The 26,738-nt window shown below is 42.0% G+C and overlaps 1 protein-coding gene across 8 annotated transcripts in view; it reads left to right on the top strand.

The window, feature by feature from the left end:
* Nucleotides 1–24,741, top strand: part of LOC108509086 (Kv channel-interacting protein 1) — a 165,062-nt gene extending 140,321 nt beyond the window's left edge. For all 8 annotated transcript variants that reach the window (XM_017838344.1, XM_017838347.1, XM_017838340.1 and 5 more), the window contains 7 exons: nucleotides 5,918–6,042; nucleotides 12,806–12,875; nucleotides 15,681–15,751; nucleotides 17,476–17,583; nucleotides 18,519–18,623; nucleotides 19,166–19,228; nucleotides 21,429–24,741. In XM_017838344.1, coding sequence (XP_017693833.1) covers nucleotides 5,941–6,042; nucleotides 12,806–12,875; nucleotides 15,681–15,751; nucleotides 17,476–17,583; nucleotides 18,519–18,623; nucleotides 19,166–19,228; nucleotides 21,429–21,476 — 567 coding nt within the window. In that variant the 5' untranslated portion in view covers nucleotides 5,918–5,940 and the 3' untranslated portion in view covers nucleotides 21,477–24,741. The remainder of the gene's footprint in view (nucleotides 1–5,917; nucleotides 6,043–12,805; nucleotides 12,876–15,680; nucleotides 15,752–17,475; nucleotides 17,584–18,518; nucleotides 18,624–19,165; nucleotides 19,229–21,428) is intronic.
* Nucleotides 24,742–26,738: the final 1,997 nt, after the last annotated feature.

Genomic DNA, 26,738 nt, shown 5'->3' with positions numbered 1-26,738 from the left:
ATGGTGAACTTGCCACTGGCTGCTGCATGAGAGGAGCCCCGAAGAAAAGATACAAGGACTGAAACAACATCTCAGCCTTGGCCATATTGATCATCATAACTGGTCTACTCTGGCCTCCAATCGGGAGGCCTGGAGACACCCCATCTATAACGCAGCTGTCTCCTTCGAGAACACACGCAGGATCACTCTCGAGGAGAAAAGGCAATGCAGAAAGAACCGTGTCTTGCAGAAGATACCATCTAAGGAGTCTTTCTGCTGTGCCTTTTGCAATCGGATATGTCTGTCTTGTATTGGCCTCATAAGTCACCAGCGTGCCTGTAACAAATGTGGGTAGAGCCTTCCCAAATCTTCGTTCGCGAAGCCTCGCCATGATAATGCATGCAGGAGAAATCTTCTGCATTAATTACTGCGTCCACCTGATTAGTGAGCACAGATAACCCAACTGAGAAAAAAAAATCATGCTTTGAGATACAGAATAATAAACTGTGACTTATTTGCTAAGATTCAAGTTCTCACTAACCAGCTCTATGCTCCCCAGACCCTGGGGCAGGTGTCTCCATCACCAGGGCAGGAGCACACTGCGTGCTCGGGAGGGATGCCCAGTTGTCCCTGAGCTGGGGAGGTGACCACACGCACCCCTGGCAGTGGCTGCAGTCAGTCCCAAGGTCTGTTCATGCTCTTGCAAATTGAAGAAGAAGAAAATTAACTTTAAACGGGTGGCTTGGTTGTTTCCCACTCTCAGATCTCTCAGGGTGTTCAGCAAACTGTAAACAAGGCAAAACTGAGGAAGAACATGATATTAGATGAAATATCTTAACATTATTCCTATCAAAAATTTAAATTTACATGTGTTTATGTATATACACTTCTGCTTGCACTCACAACCCTGAAGTGAGCTTCAGTTTAATAAAACTGTAGTGGTTATAAATGCAGGGGCTCATATTTCATACAGTGACATCTCTGAAGAGCTGGAGGGACCGAGACAGCGTGATAATGAAAATATAAATAAAAGGAAATACTATATTCATGATAAAAGATAAGGGCAGAGGAGGAAGTGATAATTTCCTGTTCTGCCACTGAGGTTACTGTGGTTAATTTATAGGGCGTCAGGGAATAGAAGGTTGAAAAGAGCTGACTTAGGAGCAAGGGCTGAAAGGAAACAAATAAGGACCAAAAAATTCTTCATAGAGGTTGAGGACTATTGAGTTGGAAAAGATCAGTTTGCACAGAAGAGCAGTTTGTGTCCTCAGGTCTCTGGCTCCAGGTCCCCACTGCAGACTTCAGCCAGGAAGGGAGGAAGGATGAACTGGGAGGTTGCTGAAGAAAAACCTTTGAATATGGGATGACAACTGAAAAAAGTTGAAATGGGCTGAACACGGGGAGGGGATGTTTGATCTGTGAGGCCTATTAATCATAGAATCATGGAATCAGCTGGGTTGGAAGGGACCTCAGAGATCATCAAGTCCACTACTACTTGATCCACTACCGCTGCGGTTACTAGACCATGGCACTAAGTGCCACATCCAGTCTCTTTTTAAAAATCTCCAGAGATGGAGAATCCACCACTTCCCTGGGCAGCCCATTCCAATGTCTGACCACCCTCTCTGTAAAGAAATTCTTTCTAATATCTAACCTAAACTTCCCCTGGTACAACTTGAGACCATGCCCTCTTGTCTTGCTGATAGTTGCCTGGGAAAAGAGACCAACCCCCACCTGGCTACAACCTCCTGTCAGGTAGTTGTAGAGAGTGATGAGGTCTCCCCTGAGCCTCCTCTTCTCCAGGCTGAACAGCCCCAGCTCCCTCAGTCTCTCCTCATGGGACTTGTGCTTGAGTCCCTTCACCAGCCTAGTTGCTCTCCTCTGGACCTGCTCCAGCACCTCCATGTCCTTCCTGAACTCAGGGGCCCAGAACTGGATGCAGCACTCCAGGGGTGGCCTCACCAGCGCTGAGTACAGGGGAAGAATCACTTCCCTGCTCCTGCTGCCACACTGTTCCTGATACAGGCCAGGATCCATTGGCCTTCTTGGCCACCTGGGCACACTGCAGGCTCCTGTTCAGCTTCTTGTCAATCCACACTCCCAGCTCCCTTCCTGCCTGGTTGCTCTCCAGCCACTCTGTGCTCAGCCTGTGGCACTGCAGGGGGTTGTTGTGGCCAAAGTGCAGGACCCGGTACTTGGCCTGCTTGAACCTCATCCTGTTGGAATCAGCCCAACTCTCCAACCTATCCAGGTCCCTCTGCAGATCCCTCCTGCCTTCCAGCTGATCGACACTACCCCCCAGCTTAGTGTCATCTGCAAATTTGCTGATGATGAACTCAATCCCCTCATCTAAATCATCAATAAAGATATTAAACAGAGCTGGGCCCAACACCGATCCCTGGGGATATCACTCGTGACCGGCCGCCAATTGGATGCAGCACATTCCCCGCCACTCCCTGGGCCCGGCCCTCCAGCCAGTTCCTAACCCAGCACAGAGTGCCCCTGGCCAAGCCGTGGCTGCAGCTTTTCCAGGAGTGTGCTGTGGGAGACAGTGTCAAAGGCCTTGCTGAAGTCCAGGCAGACACATCCATAGCCTTCCCCTCATCCACCAGGTGGGTCACCTGGTCAGAAAAGGAGATCAGGTTGGTCAGACAGGACCTGCCCTTCCTAAACCCATGCTGGCTGTGAAGTTGTTACTCCTAAAATAAGTTGTATTATGAAGCATCATGGAAAATAGCTCTTTGTTGGCAAGTGATAGACAAAATGACCCAACATGTCTTTCTTGAATTTATTTTCTGTGGTGAGGCTTCAAGAAATGCCCAGGACTGCTCTGCTGCATTCGGGCATGTTCCACAGAAGGAACAGCTTTCTACCATTTTTAAGTTTTTTTACTGGAAAATGGTTGGTCTGGTGGTGTTTTGAATGCCCCCTTGGCCAGATCTAAATCTTCACAAGTTCTTTTGCTAAACTTTAAAATATTTCCCTTGGGAAAGGAAGTGGAAACAGATGAAAGGATTAACCCACAGGGAACCATCAGATCCTCTTTAGAGGCAGAGTTTAACACAGGTTCTGGAATAGGGAACAGAAGGAAAAAATAGAGTGTCCCTTTGAGAGGGATAAATTTTTCATAATTTTCTTTCTGCAGTTTATTATGAGAAAAGAGACGCATTTCTCAGCATAGAAAATTGAATAAAATCTACAAAAATAATATGGCTTATTTTGAACATAGAAATACGCGCCTTGTGGGACCCAAGCTCATTGCTGGAAAAGCCTATTCTTGCAGGACAAACTGAAGGAGAAGAGTTGCACTCCTTTGAAGTAATGATTCACTGAATGAAGTCAGTACAGGCAAAAGACAAATATCATTATTAAAATACAGTGTTTACCAAGTAATGTTTTATTCCAGAATATTTGGGGAAAAAATAATTCCAAGACCCTAATTTTGGGTCTTCTTGTATAAAGGGCATCAGGATAACTCTCAGTTTCAAGCTCTAGTTCTGCAGATTTTGTTTAAAACTATCGTGGAGCTAGAGAGCAAGTTTTCTTGAGTGAGACCTTTTTCTTTAATTACTTGCATTTTAGAATACTAACACTAATTCCAGTAAGTGTTTGGAAAACCTGGCTGAGAAAATATATGGCAAAAAAAATACCCATAAAAAATTAGTCATATCAAAATGTCCTTGCAAAAGAATGGGACTTTTCTCAGCTGGATCTTTCCTGCTTCTGTAGAAACCTATGCATTGTAGGTGCATAAATAAAAGCAAATATGAGAATATTCCAATAGACTGGTTTCCCTCATCAGCCTCACCAGATACGTGAGGCTCCATAGATATTTCTTTTTTATCTTCCTCTCTCTGTAAATTATAGGATATAAAGACTAGTCAGCTGGTATTTTACACTCATAGTTTACAGACTGAAGTTGGAAAGAACTTAAGGGAAAGTCAAGCAATAGGAAATGTCAGAGAGAAGCTGTGTGTGTTTAGCTGGTTAGAGAGCAGAGAAAGGCTCCACGCCTACCTTGCACAGAGGAAAAGCAAATGCCTACCAAGGTCCTGTGTAAACTGCTTATGGCATCGGGGGACTGTGGGTGCACAGGAGAGGAGTCAGGTTAGGTGCATGTTGTTAAGGGAAAGGTTTAGAGAACTTATGGTTAACCAGAGGTCACTAGAAAGGTATTTCCTGTGCAATGTACGGATTAGTCATGAGTTTCCCTAACATGGCTCCCTTTTAATTGGATTTCCTCTCCATTTTCCAGCCACTCATTTCTCTTGCCTCATTTTAAAGAATTTCTTCCCCACACTTTTCTCTCTTTACAGCTTCTGCATTCCTTCATTTTGTGGCATTAGTTCTCATGCAAAGAAAATGGATTTCCCCTCTTATTTTACATTAATAGTTCTTTTACCTGTAGCAGACAATGTTTTTCATCTCCTTTCTTCTAACAGGAGCTGTAATTTCTAGACTCTTCATTTTCCCTTTGTGTGGGAAAGGTGTGTCCTTCAGGCCTCTTTTGGCCACCTGCCATCATTCGGTCACTTTTTCTGCACCATAAATGGCTGTGATACTCTGCTCCTGTCCCTCGCTGTTACATCTCTTACCTTTATGCCCTTGCTGTGCAAGGGACCTTCAGCACAGTATTTAGGCATGTATTTTAGCTGCTCAAGCTCTACAAATGCTGACTGTGACAGTCCAGATACGGTGGATTAGGAGGATGGCTCAATTCACCAATATTTCAAACTGATTTCTGAATACTGGCACAGTGAACCAATGTTAATTAACCATTAGCACTCACTGTCCTGTGTCCTCCCTTAAAAACTTTCATATATATATATGTGCATGTGTGTGTGTGTGTGTGTGTGTGCAGAATTAATTAACTTATAAAAATACAGCTTTGGTCTGGTCTGTTCTTTCACTGAGCCAGTGTGCTCTGAATTCATGCCTTTCCTCTATTCAAAGTGACTCTATTTCCTTGCACATTTCTCATTAAATCCTTGTCTTACAGCATAAATTACTATATTATTCTTGAGCCAAATAACCTAAAACATTTTTACAAGGGATAAATTGTGCAGTTTTTGACAATAAGGAGTGTGCTAGCTTTTATGCCAAGCAACTTTTGGATGTAGATTCGATTTTCATGTCAGCTGAAACCTGGATCTGGTCCTCAAAGTTTAGAGAATCCCAAACTGATCAACACTAAGTATCTATGTATTTGGGCATTGCATACACTGCTGGGGAAATGGGCTTGACAGGAGAAAACATGCATCAAAAAAGAAGTGAGATTATGGTAATACAGCATGTGATAGGTCTCAAGTATTTTTCTTCCATGTGGAAGAAAACCCTCTTGAATAAAATGCACATAAGTGTTTTACATTTCTTATCTGGTTCTCTAAAAAGTCCATGCAAATGCAGGCTGGATTCATTCCAGATTCTGCAACTGTGGACATTACTTGAATTACTCTTAGGACTAAAGTGACTTTTGATGTCTCTGTAGCAAACTTTTTGATCAGAACACAGACGAGTTTCCCTCACTGATCACCCTCACTATAATGTCATTGTCTAATATGCTTAAGCATGTCTGCTCTCTCATGTATATTTGCACAGCTTTCTTTAAAGCTAGTGCTTTGAAAGTCCTATTCCTCCATGATGTTCCAATATTTAAGTATGAAATGTCTGGTGTTGCCTTTTCAAGCAATGTACCTGCTGCCTGCTCTTACCACCAGTTTTGGCTTTGTGTACAGGGAACTAACTGGCAGCCCAGTAAGAAATGTGAGCTATTGCTTTACTCCTATGGCTTTTATTTTGCTTTCAACAGTTACACAGATCAGTTCTGTTGATGGTTTCTTTTTCTTCTGTTGCTCTGCAAATCCAGCCTGTCCTATCCATCATGTTAATAGAGCAAAGGTAACAACCAAAATAAATATTTCCCTGTCTTTTCTTTCAGATAAAATTGAAGATGAATTAGAAATGACTACAGTGTGCCATAGACCCGAGGGACTCGAACAGCTTGAAGCACAAACCAATTTCACTAAAAGAGAACTTCAAGTGCTTTACAGAGGATTTAAAAATGTAAGAACACTACTGCAATGAACAGAGTCTAGTATGTATGTCCCCACTAGCCCCAACTGCTCAGATGTATTTTGTATTATCCCTTGCTAAACGTTAGCAGTTTTGTATTAGAACTCTCCAACACAACAAAATGAGTACAATCTGCCTCTCAATCTAATATTTATGACACCATAATCTGCCTAAAACTGGGTTTGGATGAATATTCAGCACATAATAGTCTCATTAAACTTGTTCCCCAAATGTCCACAAGCACTCTACAATTTCCTCAGCTGTGTCAGTACTTTAAGACAACCTGAAAATATTTTTATGGTTACTTATTTAATCCTTGTTGTCAGTACCTCGTGTTCAAATATAAGCAGTACTGTTCGCTTTAGCTGCCCAGCATGGGGATTTTATCTTTTATCTAGCTGGAGAATCTTGTTCTTGTAATAGGATGTTAGTAGAGTACTTTAAGGTCCTGAATAAGTAGGGTATAAGGACAGAATGGCAGGAGCCAAAGAGAAATCAAAAGTTAAATGTGTATTAAGACTGAGGAGACAAGGAGAGGCTGCAGATTTTGGTGAAAACAGGCAGCAGGCCAGCTGGCATGACTGTGTGCACAAACAGCTCCGTGCCCCTGTCTGTGAGCCACTGTTCCAGCCACACTCTCCCCGGGAGTAGGGAATCTGCAGCTCATGAGCCTCAGCTTCTGGGTCATCTGCTGCTGCCTCTCAGGGCCTCACCATAATAAGCAGAAATGGATGGGGAATGTTGAGGCTACATGGAGCAGATGTTTTATGGACCTTGAAGAATGAGTACTCATTATATGTTTGCCTGAGGGTCTGGATTTAGTCACCCAGGTGGTTTGTGTCAGCTGATGTTTTAATGATGATTAACAGGTCAGAATTGAGCTAGCTCAATGAACACAGAGTGTTTTTTAAGTTGTCTTGAAGGACAGCTCCAGCATTTCAGCGACCATCACAGTGAAATGCTGAAATGTCTTAAAAAATCAACTCTACTGGGTAAAAACCTGTCAAAAGAAAGCTGAGCTATATTAAATAAAGGCAGCTGTGAGGGAAACCTACTGGACTTTGAGAAGGGCCTTTCTTTTTGACAGATCCTTGAAATTTGCTTGAATTACAGTGTTGAATCACAGTGTATATTTGGCTTTTCGAGGAGTTTGGTGGTTTCATCCTTTATTTCCACTGCTCACCTAAGCAGGCCAAGGTGCAGCTCAGCTTTCTGTATGTTTGTTTGGTGTATGTTCTGTATTTGTGCCATCTTTGCTGCATGTAGGAGGTCATTTCATGTGTGAAGTTTTCTAACTGAAAACTGATACTCTGAAACCTCTTCATGCTTTCAGCAGCCACCAAGAAATCATATGGTTTTTGAGACAGAGCTTGACAGGTTAACATAGAGTGTGATATGACATGACTGCCTGCAGTGGGATATTAAACTCAGTTTTGCTAAGATCTCTGCAATGCCTTCTGTATTGCTGTTGGGTGGGAATCCTGTGTGGGAGAGCTCTGCTCTTTGCTGAAAGGAGGAGCTGGCTGTGCCAGCAGCTGCGATGCAAACCAGAAAGGCAAACCTGCAGCACTCTCAGCAGACGTGACACTTATCCCTTACCCTTCCTAATTTTGCTATCACTTTGCAGTACAGAGGCATTACCTCCCAAGGCCAGAATGACAGACATGTGACCTAAGTCTAGGACCTTGCTGAAGGTCTTGGTATTAATTGGCAAGGTCTTGGTTTAAATCTGGGTACTAGGAAAAAGCAGACTGTTTTTCTCCAGCTGCTATACACACAATATGCACAAAGTTTCATATCTAAGGTTTAATTTGAAGTGGAAATGCAGCTTTAACATTTGTAGCCTGTAAATAATGGTTTCAGTGGGATGAGTAATTTTGCACAGGAGACAGACTGGCTCAGCTGTTACTGTACAATTTGCTATTGTACCAAACCGTCTGCTCTTTGGGATGATGTTACAGTGCCATCTGGAGATTCAAAATCCTTGTGGGAATACAGTAATTTTCCTGTCTCCAGCTTGTACTTACTGCTTGTTCTCAGTGATTGCATAGGTCCTGTTTAGTCATAAGGCAACACCTGGATTATCACAGAGCCATTAGAGGCACTTGTATTGGACACAGAGGGACCGAGGTCCTGCTCAGCCTGGCTGCAGAGGATTTGGTGTGCAGGGACAAGGATGGTGTTCCACCAAAGGCAGCTCAGCACAGCCTGGAGTGGCCACTGGACTAGAGCCCTGGCTGACCAGGGTCCTAAATCTCAGTACTTTTATTCCTGTTCTTTCTTTGTCTCCAAAATCTGTTCCCCCACTCCCTTCAAACTTTCTCAGTCTTTTTCTAGTGTGTCACTGGTCCAGTCTGGTGTTTGTGTGCCAGACTGATGGAGGCTTCCGAGAAATTTGGCTCCTTTGCCACTCCAGAGAAGCAGAGCACGCTAACCTGTGTCCTTGGTGCCTGGCCAAATGTCCCCTCTCTCTTTGCCTTTAGCTTGCTCTTCCAGATGTGAAAGGGTGCCACCCTCCAACATCTCTTGGTTCCAGGACCAATATTGCACGCTTTTCTTCACAGTTGCCTCTGCTCCCAGAAAATGTTCTGCATTATGTGAATAGTCTCTTTTGCACCACGGAGTTGGCTGCTGTCTGACTGGAGCCAGATTAACATGAGATGTTTGGTCTGATTTCTTTGGCTGGGGTTCTGCAAAAGCAAGGTAACAGGCAGCAAAACCAGCAGAGCCTCTGGTGGGTCTTGCCTTTGTACAATTTAACAAGACAAAATGCAATATCTCCTGTCTACAAATATGTCAGGAGAAAGAATTGTTTGAGCTAAACAGCAGTGTTGGCACAGGAACAAAATGGCCATGAATTAGAAGTTACTACCCCCAGAGTAGTAAAGTTTGGGGAACAGTTATGGAATTGCAGGGAGGAGAGTGAGAAACTATTTTTATGATTAAAATTGATAAACTGATGACGAATGAAGTGACCAACAATAATACAGAGGTTTGAGCTTGGTAATTCAGTACCTCCCATTTAGATCATGTTTCTAATTACTTGTATTCTTTGGAATTGAGTACATAAATTTAAAAAGCCTGGTGTTTCTATGGGACTTTTTGCTCAGTTTAGGGGGAGCTGTGCTGTTAGGGGAAATGCCTGTTAGCTGCAAGGGATAATTTTCTAATACTAAAGCAGAAAACAGGCAACCCAAATAACTGAGGGGCTGCTGGAGACATCCTTACCTTGCTTTAGTGTATTTTAGCAAACCTGTACTGAAGTGTAGTATGAGATGTAATTGTCTGTAACAAAGCAGGTTTTTGAAAACTAAAGCGAGCAGTATGAGCAGGGAAGAAATGTTCTGATACTTTAATAATCCCTGAAACATCTCCAAACTAGGAGAACATAGAGCAACAAAATATGTGGGATGTGCAAATGCTTAGAGATGCAAATCTGGATTGTGAATTTGTCTATGGTCAGCTAACTTAAAACCTCTAGTTTAGCAAAATGTGACCCCTGAGTTCTCGTCCGCATGTTCTGGCCAAGCAACCCGAGAAGGGTCTGACGGGCAGGTTATGCTTTGGTCCCCTCTGGTCCCTGCATCTCTGCAGTGCACACTCTGAAAGCAACTGAGGAAGTTAATTTCTGATTCCAGCAGAAGAAAGAACAGCAAGTGCAACTTCTGGGGTTTTTTTCCTTTTGGTTTTGTTGATTGGTTTGTTTGTTTTTTATGTGGATTCAGCTCCTTTGCTGTTTAGTGGTTTAGAAGAAGCATGAGAGGGAAGGTTCAGATGCATAGCTTATGGTGCCAGAGATTGATAGTCAGCTCTCTGAAAATGAGCAGTTGGTTCTGCACTTGACAATAGTACAAAAATATGTTCACTGTTTGACATTTTTAAAGATTTTATAGGTTAAAGAAATGACAGGTGTTAACCTAAAACCCTGCTATCAAAGGAAGGCCTTACAAATACTATGCTTTTTCTTACTGACAAGAATTTTTTATTGAATGAGTGATCCTTTATTAACTTCAGTGGAATTTAAACTGACACTAAGTTTACCTGCTTCGTTTCACAAGAGAGATTTCTTTCGAGTCAGCAGAATTAAGTAGTACTGTAGCACTAATGAGGCCTCTTGAGCATTATTTGGCTCTTATAAAACAAAAATTGTGATCAATTAAGTGCAAATGAATTGGTACTAGCATATGTGTCTGCAAGCAATCCAGTTACAGAGAGCTAAATGGGCTGATCAATGTCAGCGCTGCCTTTCCCCAGCACTCCTGAAGCTTTGATGCAAACTTTCATTTGGCTTCCAGGTGGAGCATCAGAAGCAATAAGGATCATGTGGAAATTTAGAAAATTAAGCTGGCACAATGGCTAAAACTGCCAGAGTACCCCTTGCCCCAGCGAGGACAGCACAGGCAGCAGCAGCAGCAGCACCGTGCCCGTGGCAGCTCCCTCTGCTTGCCCAGGGCTGCTGGGCTGGGCTGGGGCCCTCGGGGGGCAGGGGGAAGGCACCCAAGGGACTCTGCAGCTATGGGAAGCATGGAGAAAATAATGATCAGTCCCTCATTTAAAAGCTCTCTTTAAGAATGTGGACTTATGGTTTTTAGTGAATATAATAGTTATATTATCAAGAGAAGAGAAAGAAATGTATCTTGGTGTGTCAGGCCAGTAGGACTGTGCTGGAAAGGATGGGTAAGTGCTGTGCTAGGCTTGGTTTTAAAAAGAATGACAATTTGGTGAAATACTCCGCAAGTGCCCTGTGTGGCCCTGGAGCAACAGCACTTCAGTGACCAAGGAGAACATTTCTACCCAAGAATGGCTGTGGATAAGGTACTTGGTCTGCTCTATGATTAAAAGATAACATAAATAAATATCAGATTATTTGTTTAGTGTACATCAAATTACAAGCTTCAAAAAATTGAACATTTATAAAACATTTAGGAGAATCTCTTATGGTAGTTGTTAGCTTCTATTGAATTACTCTTCCTTTTATGATTTCTACTTTATTAGAAGTGGCACAAACAGATGAAAAAGTAACCACTTGACAAGGAAAGCAGGCAATTGATGTTTTATGAGGAGTTTTGGAATGGTTTGAGGATACTCATCTAATCTTGCTATACAGAATTAGAAAGTCTTGTTAGTTTTGTCAGTAGATGAAAAGACATGGTCTGATCCTGCAGCCAGTGGCTTTAGGTAGTCTAATTAGTCTTTTTACCCCTGGTGTGGAACAAGCTTTGAACACTGATCCTGGAGAAGGGGTGGCCCTGGTGAGGTCAAGACCACAGTGTCAGATTTGGCTTTTAATTGGGACACTTAACTGGTAGAAGAGCAGTTGTCAGGATATGAAGACATAGACTAAAAGAGAATTTCAGGGACTTCCAAGCAACAAATTCTCTTTTATTTAGTTCAGATATCTCCCAAATCACTGATGATTTCCTACCTAAAGAGTGAGTGGAAGACAGCAAGACTTCTGCATTGGAGGAAGGAAGCCAGACCTAACCATCCTAATTTCAATAGCAAACAGCTTTGTGATTAAGGAACTGCCTCACTGTCACCTGAAGTAACCCCCCTTGCTCTCCTTCCTTGACTTGCACAAGATTAAGTGATTTCCTGTTGGTTCTGTCCTTTTCCATTGTTAGTGAATGCACATCAGCAGCAGGTGATGATGGCAGATCAGAGGCTTGGAAAAAATGCCTTTTTTCCTTTTATAGGCTTTTCATGGTGGAAGAATTTCTTGTCAAAGCCCTTTTTGTTCTTAAAAGGTATCTAAACAACTCATCAATAACTAAGTCATAGACTTGAATCTTCCTCCAGCTTCTCGAGTCACTAATTCAAAGGGATTTTCTTAGACTTCTGGATGTTTACTCATCTGAAATTCCACAACCTGTGATGCGGCCAGAATAAGGCTGTGCCTTGGCTCTGCAAGGCGGGGCGTGGCAGGCAGGGAGTGTGTGCCCCATGGAACCCCCTTTTCCCTTCCCAAATCCTGCTCCATGGGGCTGGTCAGGAATTTCAGTGCTGAAAACTGCCACTTTTTTCCTAAAGGTTTGCCCTTGTTTAAAGCAGTCAAAAGTGAAATTAAATGCCTTGCATTGCAGTACCAGAGCTTAAAAATAAATAAGCCCACAGGTCACCAGCTTAGAAAATTTGCATGGGCACAGTCTGGCTCCTCAGAACTTTACAGAAGATTGAGCAGATAAACAGGTTAAAAATGGTCTAATCTTTTTGGCTGTTATTAATGCTTGTTTGTACGGACTCACTAGTGTACTGCAAACTATTCACCTCCATGGAGCTGTTGTCAGGCATCCAGCCACAGTCTGCTGCTGAGGATTAATGAATTCATATCTGTGGAGGCATCAGGCAGGAAGGTGTTAGCTGGCATGAACATTATTTTTAATTATTAGATGAAAGCTTCATATAACAGAAGGCATGAGCTGCCTTTCTAGGTCATCCTATAAAACTGTGATGAAACACTGCTGAAAATGAAGTTAGAAATGTTAATAATGGTGAACCAAGTCTGTGAGATGCTTAAGATGAAACTGCAGTCTGAATTACTTCAATTTCTCCAGCTGCACAGCCTGAGCATGCAGAACTCTGTGAGAACAGCAAAGTGATTTGTTTAATTGCTCTCTTCAGGCCTATAGAGTTTTGCAAATGAACCTTTACAAAGCTGTGTTTTTTCTTGATTTGTTTTTGGTTGTTTGTTTGTTTTGTTTTCATTTTTGTTTGTTTGGTTGGTTGGTTGGTTTGTTTTTTTGTTTTCCAACAGGAATGTCCTAGTGGGGTTGTTAATGAAGAAACATTCAAACAGATCTATGCACAGTTTTTTCCTCATGGAGGTAAGCAGAGTGCTTTGTGCCTGTCAGGGTTATTGAAGCATGCCTTAACATTCCTTACTGCCAGCTGGCTGTAGAACTGCTGCACATCATCTGTGCAAGGAGTTGGAACCGAGCTTAAGCTTTGTGGGATTTTAGACAGAAACACAAACATCAAGGTGATAAGATTGTTAGGCCCTTTGAACAGTTATTTCACATGGACAAAACCCATTACAGATTGTCCCTAGTTTTCAGCTCTTTATTCCCCAGGTCCAAAATAGAAACTGGGGATTGATGCTTTTTTCTTTACTGACTTTCTGGCTGGCAGAAAGTGAAATTGCTTCCCCTCAGTGTGTCTTTGCTTCCCTGCTGTTGGACTGCTGGACATGTAGTGTCTAGCACAGGAGGGTCCCAGACCTCATTTTGGCCTGAAAATTAATCAAAACCTTTTTAAAATTCTTAAAGCAGTTCTTAGTTGATATGTGAACTCCTGGCTACATTAAATGATCATTTTTTGTGTTTGTGTTACTAGGACAGGGTCATGTCATGTATGGGAATATTAAAGTATTTTATTAAATCACTCAAATAATATATGTTATTGCCTTTTAAAAACATCAAGAATCTATGTGTTCTTCTAACTAGATATGTTCTGTAGGGATGCTGTTTTCAAACTGAAAGAAATGAGTCATCTTTTTTAGTAAAAATCTGTTTAGTAAAAATATTTTTAGCAACAGATTAAGTGTTTGAGGCTTTTCAAATCACTTCCACCCTGTAGTAGCTGCAGAATACACTCCCTGGGGAATGATAACTGATGTTTCTGCAAGACTGTATGTGTGCATGTCCTTTACTTTAAGAAGGTCATTAACAAGTGTTTTTTCAACTAAATGACAAGATAAACCATGTTATGCTTATGTGTTTTACAGTGCACAGGACCTCAAAGATGTACACCTATAAAAAGTTTGCATTAAATTTCAGTATAGACTTGATGATTTCCTGTTGTGATTGCTTTGTTTTGTTATAAAATGCAACCAGTCCATTGATTGATTGATTGAAAGAATTTAAGTATTTATAATCTCAGTGTATTTTTGGATTTGGGGTTTTTTCCAACTTAAGTTCCAGTAAGTCCAAGGAAAATCAGTTACCCAAACAACTCCTTTACTTGACCCAGCTCAGATATAAAAAACAGTCAGGCATAGAAACTTCATTTTATCATGGAATGATAACTTTTCTCCATTCTACTGAAGTTGTCAAAGACTTGTCTTTCCTTTTTCTGTGTGTCCCATTCCCTTGAAATGTGATTCTCCCTTAGTTAATGATGATGGAAGTACAACCATGCTTAATTGTAAATCAGTTCAACAGCAGATGGGATTTTGTATTTTGCACTGTTTTCTTTCACTTGGTTTCCAAACTATTTGTATAATATTAGTGTCATAAATTGTGAGATTTTGGAATCTTCAGAGATTCTTTCACTTTTATGGGACTCTTTACAGATAAACCTGTACAACCTAAAGGTGGTAATGTAGCTCTGAATTATAACAACATTGTCACCCCAGGGTTGTGATTTTTTTGTGTACATAGGGCTCATATCCTTGGCAGTTTTAATTTTTGCTAACCTGTCATCGAGTGATACTAGTGAACTAAGTATTTCTTAATGTACATCGTACCAAATTGAAATAAGACCTCTAGCTTAATATTTTTAGTTCATTGTTTAGTTTAGTTTAGTTTAGTTTAATAGGAGCTTTTAGTAGGACTATCCCATAAGTAATGCTGTGGTTTTCTTCTGGAGCTATTTTATTTCAGAATCCTTCTCTTAAAAATGTAGTACATTAATTTTTTTCCCCTAAACTCCGGTGTATTCTATCCTTATGAATGACAGTAACTTAAGTATTTGATTTTTCTGCACACTTACATTTTCCTGGATTTGAATAATGTCAGAGTAAGGAGATGCTGGGTCATTCCACCTGTGCACATAGCACAGGGCACCAGGCTTCACCTGAATACCCATACACTGGGTATGGAGACTCAGGTTTGACTGATGCTGTGTGCTAGAGACAAAGACTAGAAGAGACCAAAAGTGTGTGGCTGCTAGAGTAACAATGAAATAATCAAGGAACTTTAATGTCAGTTGCTTCTATCTTGAAAAGCTGGGCTCTGGTAATACAGAGAGCAGTGCAAATTGCCTCCAGAGCAGAGAACAGGCCACTGAAGGTCTTTAAGTTGTACAGTTGGATTTTTTTTGTATACCATCACTGTTATTCCTAGTCAACAGCCATTATTCACACAGCTATAGAGACTTTTCTTCTCGATAGAAAAGGTTTTCTAAAACCAGCAGTTTAAGATTCAAAAGGATGAAAATGTGCTTCAGATGAGATTGCTCTCTAGCAGTCAAGTTACTGGAGCAAGAGCCTTCTGAAGATGAGCAGTCCCTGGGGGTCTCTGCCATGTCTCAAACAAAACAAAATGGCAGAGGAAGGATGGACATGTGCTGCCGACAGTTTTTGGTATTTTTGCTGTGTTTCCCACCAGAGCTAATACTCCATTTGACTCAGAGACATTCTGGGATTGTTGGTTTTTTTCTGCTCGTTCTTTCAGGTAAAGCCTCATAATCCAAATAGTTTCTACTGTAACAAAAGCTTTTGCATTTCAAGGCTGTTTTAAGGGATGCTGTCAGGATTTTGCAAGTCCATGTTATCATTTACTGGTTCACAGAATGCCTGGCAATGATTCAAGGTTGGTTTTTATACAGAAGGAAAATAAGATCGTAACCGTTGTTTAGAGCCATTGGTGTATAAAGAGCTGCTGTATCAGTTCATGTTTCTTTGTTTTCAGATGCCAGCATGTATGCTCATTACCTCTTCAATGCATTTGACACTGCACAAAATGGCTCAGTGAAGTTTGAGGTAATTGGTTTGCATCTTCCTTCTACTCCACTTTCTCAGTTTTGTTGTTTTAAGCTTTTCTGTCCATTCTTCCTTGTAAAGTAGTAGGACTTGTTGGATTAAAGGTTAGAGGTTTCAGTCTAAAGTCAGTTGATGTTTTAAAATCTGGTTCAGTTTAGTTTATGCAGATGCTGTTATGTTTCTTCTCAGTCAAGAAACATCTCGATCATAGTAGTCAGGATCAGGAGAAAGCACAGAGGTTTATGTGGCACAGGAGAGTGGTTGAGGACAGTCCCATATGAAGAGAGATGAGGAGTACAGATAACTTGCAAATTGTACCTTCTGCAGGCATCATGCATTAAGTAATTGAATAGTTGTACCTCTATGTTCCTGGAATATGGTGTTTCTAAGCTTATTTGATGTGTTGAATAAGCATCTCAGGTACTTGGTATCTAATGGAAACTAAATGCACCCTTTAAGTAAAAGGCCTGTGGCTACAATAACTCTTCATGCTCACACCCATAGTTGTAGGAGTGCAGCAAAAGGATATGTTAAGTCATAGACTTCTGGTGGATGAACTTCATAGCCTTGAAGACATTTCACTGTGATTATAAAACTACAAATCATAGGCAGTCTTGCCTTTGCTGTCAAATGGCCAAGAACTCCAGTAATTTTCATATAAGATTGAGAAATGGGTTAATTCATTAAATGTAAAATGGGAATGTTTCCATATGTATCTGTGCGTCTCTGTAGAAAGGGCTGCAATACAAGGTTTGCATATGGCAGCTACTCAGTAGTTAAAGGTGTCCAGAAACCTAAACAAGATGAGAACAGAGAAATGCTGTTAAAAAAAAAAAACCTAAAAAAAACCCCTAGAAAATGCTGAGCTTTCCTTCCTGGCAGACCTGTCCATTTACTGGTTCTCAAACATAAGCATTTTGTCCCCTTTTTTATACTGTTCAACAAATTCAAATTCCTCTGAGCCTTGGCAAAAAGGAGCAGGGGGTTTTAAGCAGTGATTCACCAACTCATGCAGAGCTCATGGAGGTGACAAGGGAAGGACTAAGGATGTTAAATAAGTTATAATAACTATAGCTCAGTTAGCTTGAAGCTCTGCCTGTGCTAACAAACCCCTGTAGCAATGCTACTCATGGTGCCTGAGCCACCATGCAGGATAAATAATAAATCAAAGTTATTGGAAGCAATAACTTTACTGGAAACAAAAAAATGCAATTAAAATGCTGTGTTCCACACTGAATAATTAGTGACAGGAATCACATCTGGTCAAGTCTCACAGATTTTGCCAGAGAACAAAACCGAAGGCTCCCTTGTTAGAGGAGTTTAGGATCTCTCCATCTCTCAAGGTGAACATAGGGAAAATGCAGGATTTTCTCCCTACTTTGCCAGCACCTAGATCTGGAGGTAAGACAGCATCAGCTTCTACTTCCACAGGCACAGTCCAGCTGTGTTTAGCCAGGTAGCGGCAATTTGAGTGAGGACTCCTTGCAGCAGGGAGGAGAATGGCCACTGGAGCATCTGGCAGTGCTCTTAAAAACCAGATATCTTAGCAGATGCTTCATCCATTGAGTTCAGTCAGAGAGGACACATTTTCAGAAAAGGAAGCCAGAAGAGGTTGATAACCATGTGCTCCATCCTAAAAAGATAAATCTTTTGACTGGCATCATATAAAGAGGACTTAGAAAAGGATGTTATGAAAATTCACACCTCTCTCTGCTTCAAACCAGGATTTTGTGATGGCATTGTCTATTCTTCTACGTGGAACTGTTCATGAAAAGCTAAGATGGACATTTAATCTGTATGACATAAATAAGGATGGCTATATAAACAAGGAGGTAAGGCTGTTCCTGACAAATGTGGTTGATTTCAGAAGAGAAGCAACTCTTTTTTGTTGCAGAACACAATTTCACATGCAGGTAATTCAGGTAATTAAAAGCAAATCAGAATGCACTTGAGCATTTATCTGTGTCTAAGTAAAGTGCACAGAGACCTTATTGCATGATTTTCTAGACATATTTTCCTATATTATAGTGCTTTTAATGAATTACTTTAGCTAGGAGCAAAATCCTGGTTACAGCTATAAGCCACATAACCTTTGCAAAGAGGAGGGTGGCAGTGGCAATAACTAGTTGGTGACTGAGGCACGAGGGCTTTCTTTCTGCGCTGGAGGGTACAGTGTGGGTCACCTGAAGCACTAGAAGCCCCCAGCACCACTTCCAAATCCTGCATTGTCATATGTTTTTATCTTATCATTGCTTGTTCCCATTGTGGGAAGTCTTGGTTTTGAGCATGGTAACCTTGAATATGTTTCAAATACATCTTGGTCTACTCAAAACTGTCCTGGAGGGTTTGCAGTTACTGCCACTGGCCATGGAGCTGAGTGGCAATTTGTGCCAGCTGTGGAGAGGGACCAGGCTCCCAGTGCCAGCCGTGAGGGTCCCTGGGACAGGCTCAGGACAGAGCAAACCACTTGCTCCCAGCAGCTGCTGTGTCTGAGCACAGGCCCTGGGCTGGAGGAGCAGAGGGAGCACTGTGGGAGCCTTGGCACAGCTGGGGCAAAGGCAGGGCACAGGCAGGGAGAAGAAATTGCTTTAAATAGGATGAATTTGTATGTCATGCTACATCTGTCTTCATGCACGTGTACAGGCATTCTATGTGCTGTTTTGTAATAGGAGAAGGAGGGTGAAGAAAAGGGCAGTACAAGACAGAAATGTGTTATCATTTCCCTTAATTTCCTTTTTGTGTTTGTGCTGGCATGCTCCTATGGCAGGAAATGATGGATATCGTAAAGGCAATTTATGATATGATGGGAAAGTACACATATCCAGTGCTCAAGGAAGATGCACCAAGGCAGCATGTAGAAGTGTTTTTCCAGGTACCTGGTTTTTTGTGTGTTTTTCTTAACACTTGAGCTATGCACTGATAGACCTTACAGGAAAGTTGTGTCTGTGCCTCACTATATATTCCAAAATAAACCCTAGCAACCATTCAGCCCAACACTACAGTGTCTGCTGATTTCCTGGCTCCAGGGGTATCTGACTTGTCTCTTAGCCTGACCCTTTGCACTGGGATGTGCCACATGCAGTAAGTCTGAAGCCTCTGCCATGTGTTGCAGCCCTTCTGTGCTGCTTCTCTCAACTGCCCTAATGACAACAGGAATGTGGGTGGGGGTTGGTGAAGCAGTGAATAAATAACCAATGGAATAAGTGCAGAGATTGTGGTGTATGTCAAGGAAATAGTTGGAAATAACCTCAAAAGTGCTCCAAATCCCAGAGTCCTTAGCAATCTGGCAATGACATTGAGTCTGTGATCTAAGCTTATCAAGTGCCCAGCTTTATTCAGGTTGCATCAACTAAGATATTATACTGTAACAACAGTGTTGCCAATAAAAACTAATTTTTTTATTTTATTTTTCAGAAAATGGATAAAAACAAAGATGGAGTTGTAACTTTAGATGAGTTTATTGAATCGTGTCAGGAGGTAAGGACTAAATTATAACTGCAAGGAAAGGTCTAGCTCATGCCACATCATATGCTTCCCTTTGGACAAACTCTGTATGAAATACAATGCTGCTCAGGATTCTGGGGTTTTTTTGCTCTGTGAAAAAAAAAAAAACAAACAAACCAACAAACCAACAAAAAAATAGCTTCAAGACTGAGTTTCTGGTGATGCTCTGTTAAGCCCGTGACTGAATAGTGGGATAGTGAGTGCCTGAGCCTGTAGACAAGCGCTAGAGAAGTTGTAGACAACTCTAGAGAAAGCTCATAACTGCCTTGGGTGGGGTTTTTTGGTGGTTGGTTGGGTTGGGTTTTTTGGGTTTTTTGGTTGGTTGGTTGGGATTTTGGGGGGGTTTTGGTTGGTTAGTTGGTTTTTAATTTCATTTTAAAAGTATGATACTGTCTCTGTGTGCTACCCCAAATGTCTTTATCAGGTACCACAGTGCTGTAACTGCCCAGAGACAAAGGTGTCTCAAAATCTTGCAATTACAGCACTAAGTTATAAAGCCAGTTGATGTTTCTATGATCAAACATTAAAAGCAAATGCTGTCATCATAGCAATGATTTTTATTTTATTTTCTCTTTTGGAAATCATGTCCCTCTTGCAAATTTCCTGTGTTAGGATGGCTGTGATAAATGTTTAATGGTATTTTTAGCACTGGCATAAAGAAGCATCTGCATTAACATGCCTGATGTCTGTTGTCTTAGACATCAGTTAAGTGTGTGAATGTTTGCTCAGAGATATCTCTAATACTTGACCAGTACAATAATGGTCTAAAAGGCAATCTCTGCCTTTTGTAATGTTTACATTAGTGCAAATAATTGCATAATGGCCCTTCTGTGTATTTTACTTTCCCTGGAAAATTCTTTCCAGTTCTGCAGCCAGACAACTCTTCTGCCCCTGAGCAAGGGGAAGATGATCACTCTGGAGGGCTGGGCTGGCTTGCTGTTGGTTCTGTGTCAAGCCTGGCTCTGGCCATATCCAGATTACCTCTCAGTCAGGGACTTCAGACAGCAAAATCCTTGTTAGCAGAAGCATAATAGAAAACTAATGTTTTTCAGTTACTTCATTCTTGGTCCCTCCTGGTTGGCTAATTTTTGGCACCATCTTTACTTTGATCATTTGTGTAGTGTATTATTCTTCACATTCATCATTTGACTGTAGGTATGTCTATGATTAGTGGTCTCAGAACTGAAGCAGCTTTACTTCACTTATAACTGTTAGAGTTTTAATTCTTTGCCCTAGTTTGAGTTTGATTCCTTCTGTTCCCATCCTTGCACTAGGAGCTGGGCAGATTGATGCACTGGCAGGTGTGGTTTCCTGGTGGGCAGGACTTATTTATTTATTTTATTACCTTTATGAAAAACCAACGTAAGTGCACTACAGTGCTTACTTGTGCCATTGCAGAAGCTCTGGCTCGTGGGCAGGAAACTCCTGGCATTGCCTTGGAGAGGATGATTGGTATCCACCAAACTGGGTTAGAAGGGACATAGCTAATGCTGCCTCAAAATATGATTGAGGAATGCAGTGCAATAGATCTCTTAAGTTGCTCAATGTGGAAAACTAATTTCATGTTACAGGCAAACAGCTATTCTAACTTTTGGAATAACTGAATTCCTGGGAGGAAAAAAATCATCATGTTTTTGTATACTACTCTGGTTATTACCTTGAAGTACAATTTCAGAATTTCAAGAGAAATAATCTAGGGTTTCCCATGTGTCTGTAACTTTCTCATTTGGCTCTAGGAACCTTGGAGAGGCTGAGATTACACAAATTGCATGTGTTTTGGTTTTGAGCTGGTTGTATTGTATTTCTGAGATGAAGTGCTCCCTCAAGGCAGCTTTCTTATTTGTTCAAAATGTGCCATTTCAGTTGGACTTGTGGAGCATTATTAGCCAAGCGCCCGTTTGCACACCCAGGATCAGTGGCATCCAAGGGTTTAGCACAGCCACAGCCTGTGCTTGCCTGCCCCACACCAACCCAGGGCTAAAGTAAGAGACAACTTCTGAGCTGAATCAGGGCCTGGGCACTGAATCAATCCCAGCTCATGGAGGGGGTAAAGCATTACCAGAGCAAGGCTGTTTCCTGCAGGAGCAGCTGCAGAGCTTCCCTGTGCCAGACAGAGTTATGAATTGTGCTTTACTGTGCTGGTTTCATGGAAGTATCTTTTCCTTGCTTTCAGGACGACAATATCATGCGATCGTTACAGCTCTTTGAGAATGTCATGTAACCACGTAACCAGCGATGGAGGAGTCCGAGACTTCCTGTGTAACAAAGATCTCCTTTCTGGGTGAAAGCTTTTTACAACTGAGCCATGTCCAGTGCGTGAGGATTTTGTATGACATCTCCAGCCAAATGGCAACTGAATGCAACCGATCCCACCTCTTCTCCCCAGGAGACGCCGGTGGCCCTTTGTTTCATTTTGGAAGCATGTGAATATTTTAATAAACCCTGACAAGAGAGAACTGCTGCTCGAAGTTCAATGAGTAATATAGAGCATTGTTTGCTAGGCACAAGTCCTGCTTTTAATCTAGCAAGCTTAATTACCTATGATAGCATATGTCAATAATTATTCGGCCATCTATTGCCAGTGACAGCTCAGTCTATGCTACCATATGGCACAATATTTGATGAATGCCTTGCCGTTTATCTGCTTTGACAAAAGTCACATCTACCAGGGCAGTCTGTGAAAAATGAACAGTCAATGTACCTGGGACATTGAGCATACAGGCTATGTAACCAGTATCCCATTTCTGCAGAGATTCCACTTCTCACATGCACTGGTGCCACCATGCTGAGTTTGGTGGAGTTCTTCCTGAACACACGAACCAGGGGATCTTCATGCCAGGGTGAGCCAGAAAGGAGCAAAACATGTTGCACATATAAAAAACAAACTACAGAACAAATCCTGTTCAATGATGGTAAGTTCCTGAAAGACCAGGCAGGTTTGTAAGGGCTGGTACAGAAAGATGATTACCTGCTCCGATCCCAGCCACCTGTTGCAGTCGCAGCATGTAGTGGGACACCAGGTGATTCCCCACTGTGCATCTCAGAAGCACTGTGGGCATGTGCTGTGGTCCTTTTGCTGTAGTTTGGCACACACTTCCTAAGTTCATCATTTGAATGTTTATATTTTTCCATTGGACATGACAGTAAGTTCTTGCCCCCTTTATGGACTTATTTACTTAGTGAAGAACAAGGCCCAGAAGATGCAGCTGTGTTTCCACATACAGACCTTGGCATCCACAAATTGCCCTGTACATTTGATTGAGAGCTAATGAGTTGTTGTTAGCCTCAGAATCACATGCCAAGGTTGGATTTTGCCCAGTAGATGATTTGTCAGCTGGGGAACGTGTCAGAACCTTCTCTGCAGAAGCCTCTTAGGAAAGCTGACACACTATAGTGCCATTGCCATCTCCAGGTAGGTAATGGCTGAGAAACCAAGGCAAGGAGGGAACAGACAACTTTTCCAGCTGCTCAAACCACATAGACAGGACAGTCCCTGCCATAGTGCTGCATTGCTCCCATTCAGTAAGCATATATTTTTATTGTATCAGATGCTATATTACAAATAAACTGTTAGCAGTGAAGATATATTTTAAAAATTATGTAAGTGTAAGCTTTTTATAATACAGAATATATAGAATGCCTCAATTCTGTAGCCCTAATTTTATAAAAATTTTGTCTATTGAAGCATTCCTGATTATAGAAGTAGGTCTGATCAGTCCTAGTGTAATGAATGATATGCTGATTGCCCAAGATGGGGCATTTTCACATTTTACTGTGCTCCTCCATACACTTCAGTGTAGTCTTAATTTTATTTCTCTAAGCTGTCCCCTTGTCATAAAAAGTGCTACTCGAGTGAAGTTGCATGTCTGCAGGAATGATACCCTAGTCTGTCTTGTTTATTGCCTTTCATACAAGCACCATTAATTCCTTCCCAGAGCACAGCAGCTCCCATGAGGGGCTGTATTCGCAGGAGGGATGTCATGCTGTGAGAGTAGCTTGTCCTCCAGTTGTTGGGTACTGTCCATTTAGGTTTTATGTAACAGACACTTGATAAAGTCATCAGTTGTAGCTGAAACAATACACAGCTTACAGTGTTATTTCTTGATTCTTCTTGCAATCACTTTAGCAAATGACAGAATTAAATATAATTAATTACCTGCTTTTCCCTTCCACCAAAACAACATCTGTCTGTTATCAGTCTAAGCAGTTAAACTGCAAAGGAGGGAGGAGTGGTCAGGACAATGGAAAAGATGAATTTGCATCAGGCTAGCACAGTGCCTTTCTCCTCTAACAGTCTTGCTCCCAATGGGATAATGAGATGGCACATACAGACAGAAACGTTCGGAATGTACCCTTTTCAAAAGAAAATGTTATTAGTTGCATGATGCCATAGCCCCTGAAGCTAAATTAATTTCTGGAGTTACTGTGATGAATTTGGCCTCAGCTGGTTCCTGTCCCCGCTGGCAGTAGTGCTGTGCAGGGCCTGCCTGTGCTGTCACCCTGTGTTGAGTGGAGCCCCAGTTTGACACCACACTCCCCACAGCTGGTGTCCCTGACAGTACCGGCTGAAGTGCATTGCTCTGTGGGTACCAGTACTGACTCTGCAGTTCTGGCATCTCCTTTGCTGCTGTGCCAGCTTTCCACTCCCAGGAATGATGAGGGTGCATCAGGGAGATGCTGACAGCCACACTGAGTCTGCCCTTGAGGCATAAAGAACTTCAGTTTGGGTCTCACAGGAGTCAGACACCTCCCAGGCATCCCTGATGTTCAGCCCTGAGTTGAGCTCTGTGTTCCACCTGAAGCCCTATGGTAGCTGAGACAGGAGGATTGGCAAAGTGGCACCCATAGTTGTATTTTCCTGTAGCTCAGATTGCAGATTCTGTCTGTGGCAGAGTTCTTGCCACTGCAAAACCAATTATTGCCCTATGTTTGTCCCTGATCCCACTGCTACAGCCAGAGGCTGGGATGCACCAGTGTGCAGATGTGCTCCAGCCAACAGGTGACAGAGATCCAGTGACTGTGAGAGAGTCGTGCTCTGCATGGAAATGGCTTTGGGTTTGTTTTTTTATGTTTTCTCATGAATGTTACTCTGTAAACTTGCCAAGCCTCCCCTTGCTCAGAAATGAGGCTTGTAATATTTATGACAAATATGACTACAGCTTTCTAAATAAAACACAGTATGCTATTCCAATCCCTACCCTCATCAATCCTCCGGCCAGTACATGGAAGGCAGTTCCTGTGCTGCTTCTCAGCTACAGTCAGACTATGTCAGTGCTATCAACTGTGCTCATTTCCTCCAAGTGGTGAATGTTTAAATAACGTCTGAATCAGGACTCTGACTGTGTCATTAGTTACAAACGTTAGTCTGCATCTTCATGCCAGCATTTTTTTAAAGAAAGCCTTTCTAACATGCATTTTATGCAACATGTTGAAAAATAGGAATGTGATTAATGATAATGAAAAAAAAAAAGAAAAAAGAATGTACCGTGCCTGTTCTGTGGCTGTTTGGCTGTTTGTTTTCCTGTTCTTTTGAATGCATTGCAATGTTGTGAGTAACCATGAGCCAAGCTGTAAGCCCGAGGCACAGATACCCTGAGGTTAGGGCACCATGGGCAGGACTTTGGCATTGCCTGACTGCAACATGTGTTGAGAACAAACACCCACATGTCTGTTGGTGACCTCTGGTGAGATGATAGCAGCAGTGTATCAACCTTTTCTTCTTATTCATGGAAGTGCCATGAAAGACCTAAGGAAATGTGCAAATAATGTAAATTGTGATAACTAAAGCCATGTTAATGGAGCAGCCATGTAAAGCTTCACTCTTACAAATGCTATTCTCCGATGGTAATTTGTATTCAATTTTGTTTTATGGTTTAAAAAATGTTGGTTTTAATAATAAAAAGAAGATATCTCTAGGAGGGTGTCCTTTCTTAAGCCCAATATGTATTTTTCCTTAAGGGACACTGTCAGGTTAAAAATTTGCAAAGAAACTTTTAAAAGTAGGACACATATCTATATGCATAGGGGCTGTGAATCTGAACTGTGCTGTAAGTGTAGCACTTACATGCCAATGATTTATCTGCATCATTGATTCAGGCGTGCTCTTATATTTGGTATGGCAACATACACTGAACTGATAGTCTGACCCTTGTGTAAATAAGAATTCAGAAATGTTCTTCCACCTGCATCACTGATAGTATTTTGGAGTAGTATAAATGGAAAGCTTACAGGCATGTCTCTTCAGCAGTTTTGCTTAAGTATAAGCAGGAAAACAGGCAATTGAGTTGAGAAAAAATGCAAACACTATTTTATGTTAGAGATAAGAAAAATAACCCAAAACCTAGCAGTGTCCCTTTAGCTCTAGTTTGTTGTAAACACCCATTCTGACACGTGGACAAATGCAGGAGTGATTTTGCGAGACTATATATATGTGTGTACATACATATAAAGTTTGCTAAACTCCGTTCTGCAGGGTATAATCTGTCTACCAGTACATCCCAGGAAAAAGAACATTCATACATGCAGAAATGTGAAAATAAAGGTGTCTGTGTGAAACGTGTATTGGTCTCAGTGCAGTGCCTGCACAGGGGCATTGCCCAGCCAGCCCTTGGCCACGCAGAGCCCTGGGAGGCACCCAGGGACGGCACCCCTGCCACCAAGGCACCGCCTGCTCCAAGAGACAGTAGGGCCCCTGCAGAATGCCAGCCCCAGCTTCTCAGTGTCCCTGCAAGGAGAAGGTGCGGGCACTGTCTGTTCAACACCCCTCTCTCCATGGGATGTGCCCCCGGCTGTTGCCAGGCAGAGCAGGGTCAGACTCAAAGCACATGCAGAGGCTTTTGGTTCACTTCTCAGCTGCAGGTTTGCTCAAGTGGCTGTCAAAGCCTTCATCACTGCTGTGAGATTCTGGACACCTCTGGTTTTCTTCTGAGTCCATCACTATTGCAGACTGAGCATCTCATCCTGCTGCTTCAGGGGTCCAGGGCATTGCACCTGATGGACTGAAGGGCAGTGGGGAGGGAGCACGTCTGCACTCCCTGGGGGACTCCAGAGTGCAGAGGGGGAAACTGAGGCATGAGCTACAACTCAGCAAATGAAAAAGGTTACTTTTGGATTCAAAACTAGCTTTCTCTTACTGAGAGATTAATTCTGTAACCGCTGCTTATCCATGCAGGTCCAGCAAAGCTGGAAAGGGAGAAGGCCCAGACACGCTGTCAACATGATATTCGACTTCTCTGCTCAAGCAGAAGTTACCAACTACCCTGTTCTGGCATTTGGGGCCAGACTTGTGTCTGAGATGGAGAAACATGGAGAAATCATGCAGCATGCTGGGGAAAGTAAGGCTTGTATCCTGATAGAGTAGGATGTGACTGGAAGCACTGGGGGATAACTACTGATCTGCAACTTAGATTTAATTTGATGAATTGTTATCATCTCTAAAGCCAAATATCTGGGGTCAATTCTGAGAGGTCCAAGCCCAAGAAGA

This window comes from Lepidothrix coronata, unplaced genomic scaffold (assembly GCF_001604755.1).
Source record: "Lepidothrix coronata isolate B3197 unplaced genomic scaffold, Lepidothrix_coronata-1.0 Scaffold332, whole genome shotgun sequence".
Lineage (NCBI taxonomy): Eukaryota > Metazoa > Chordata > Aves > Passeriformes > Pipridae > Lepidothrix > Lepidothrix coronata.
This window is presented reverse-complemented; position numbering and strand designations above follow the sequence as displayed.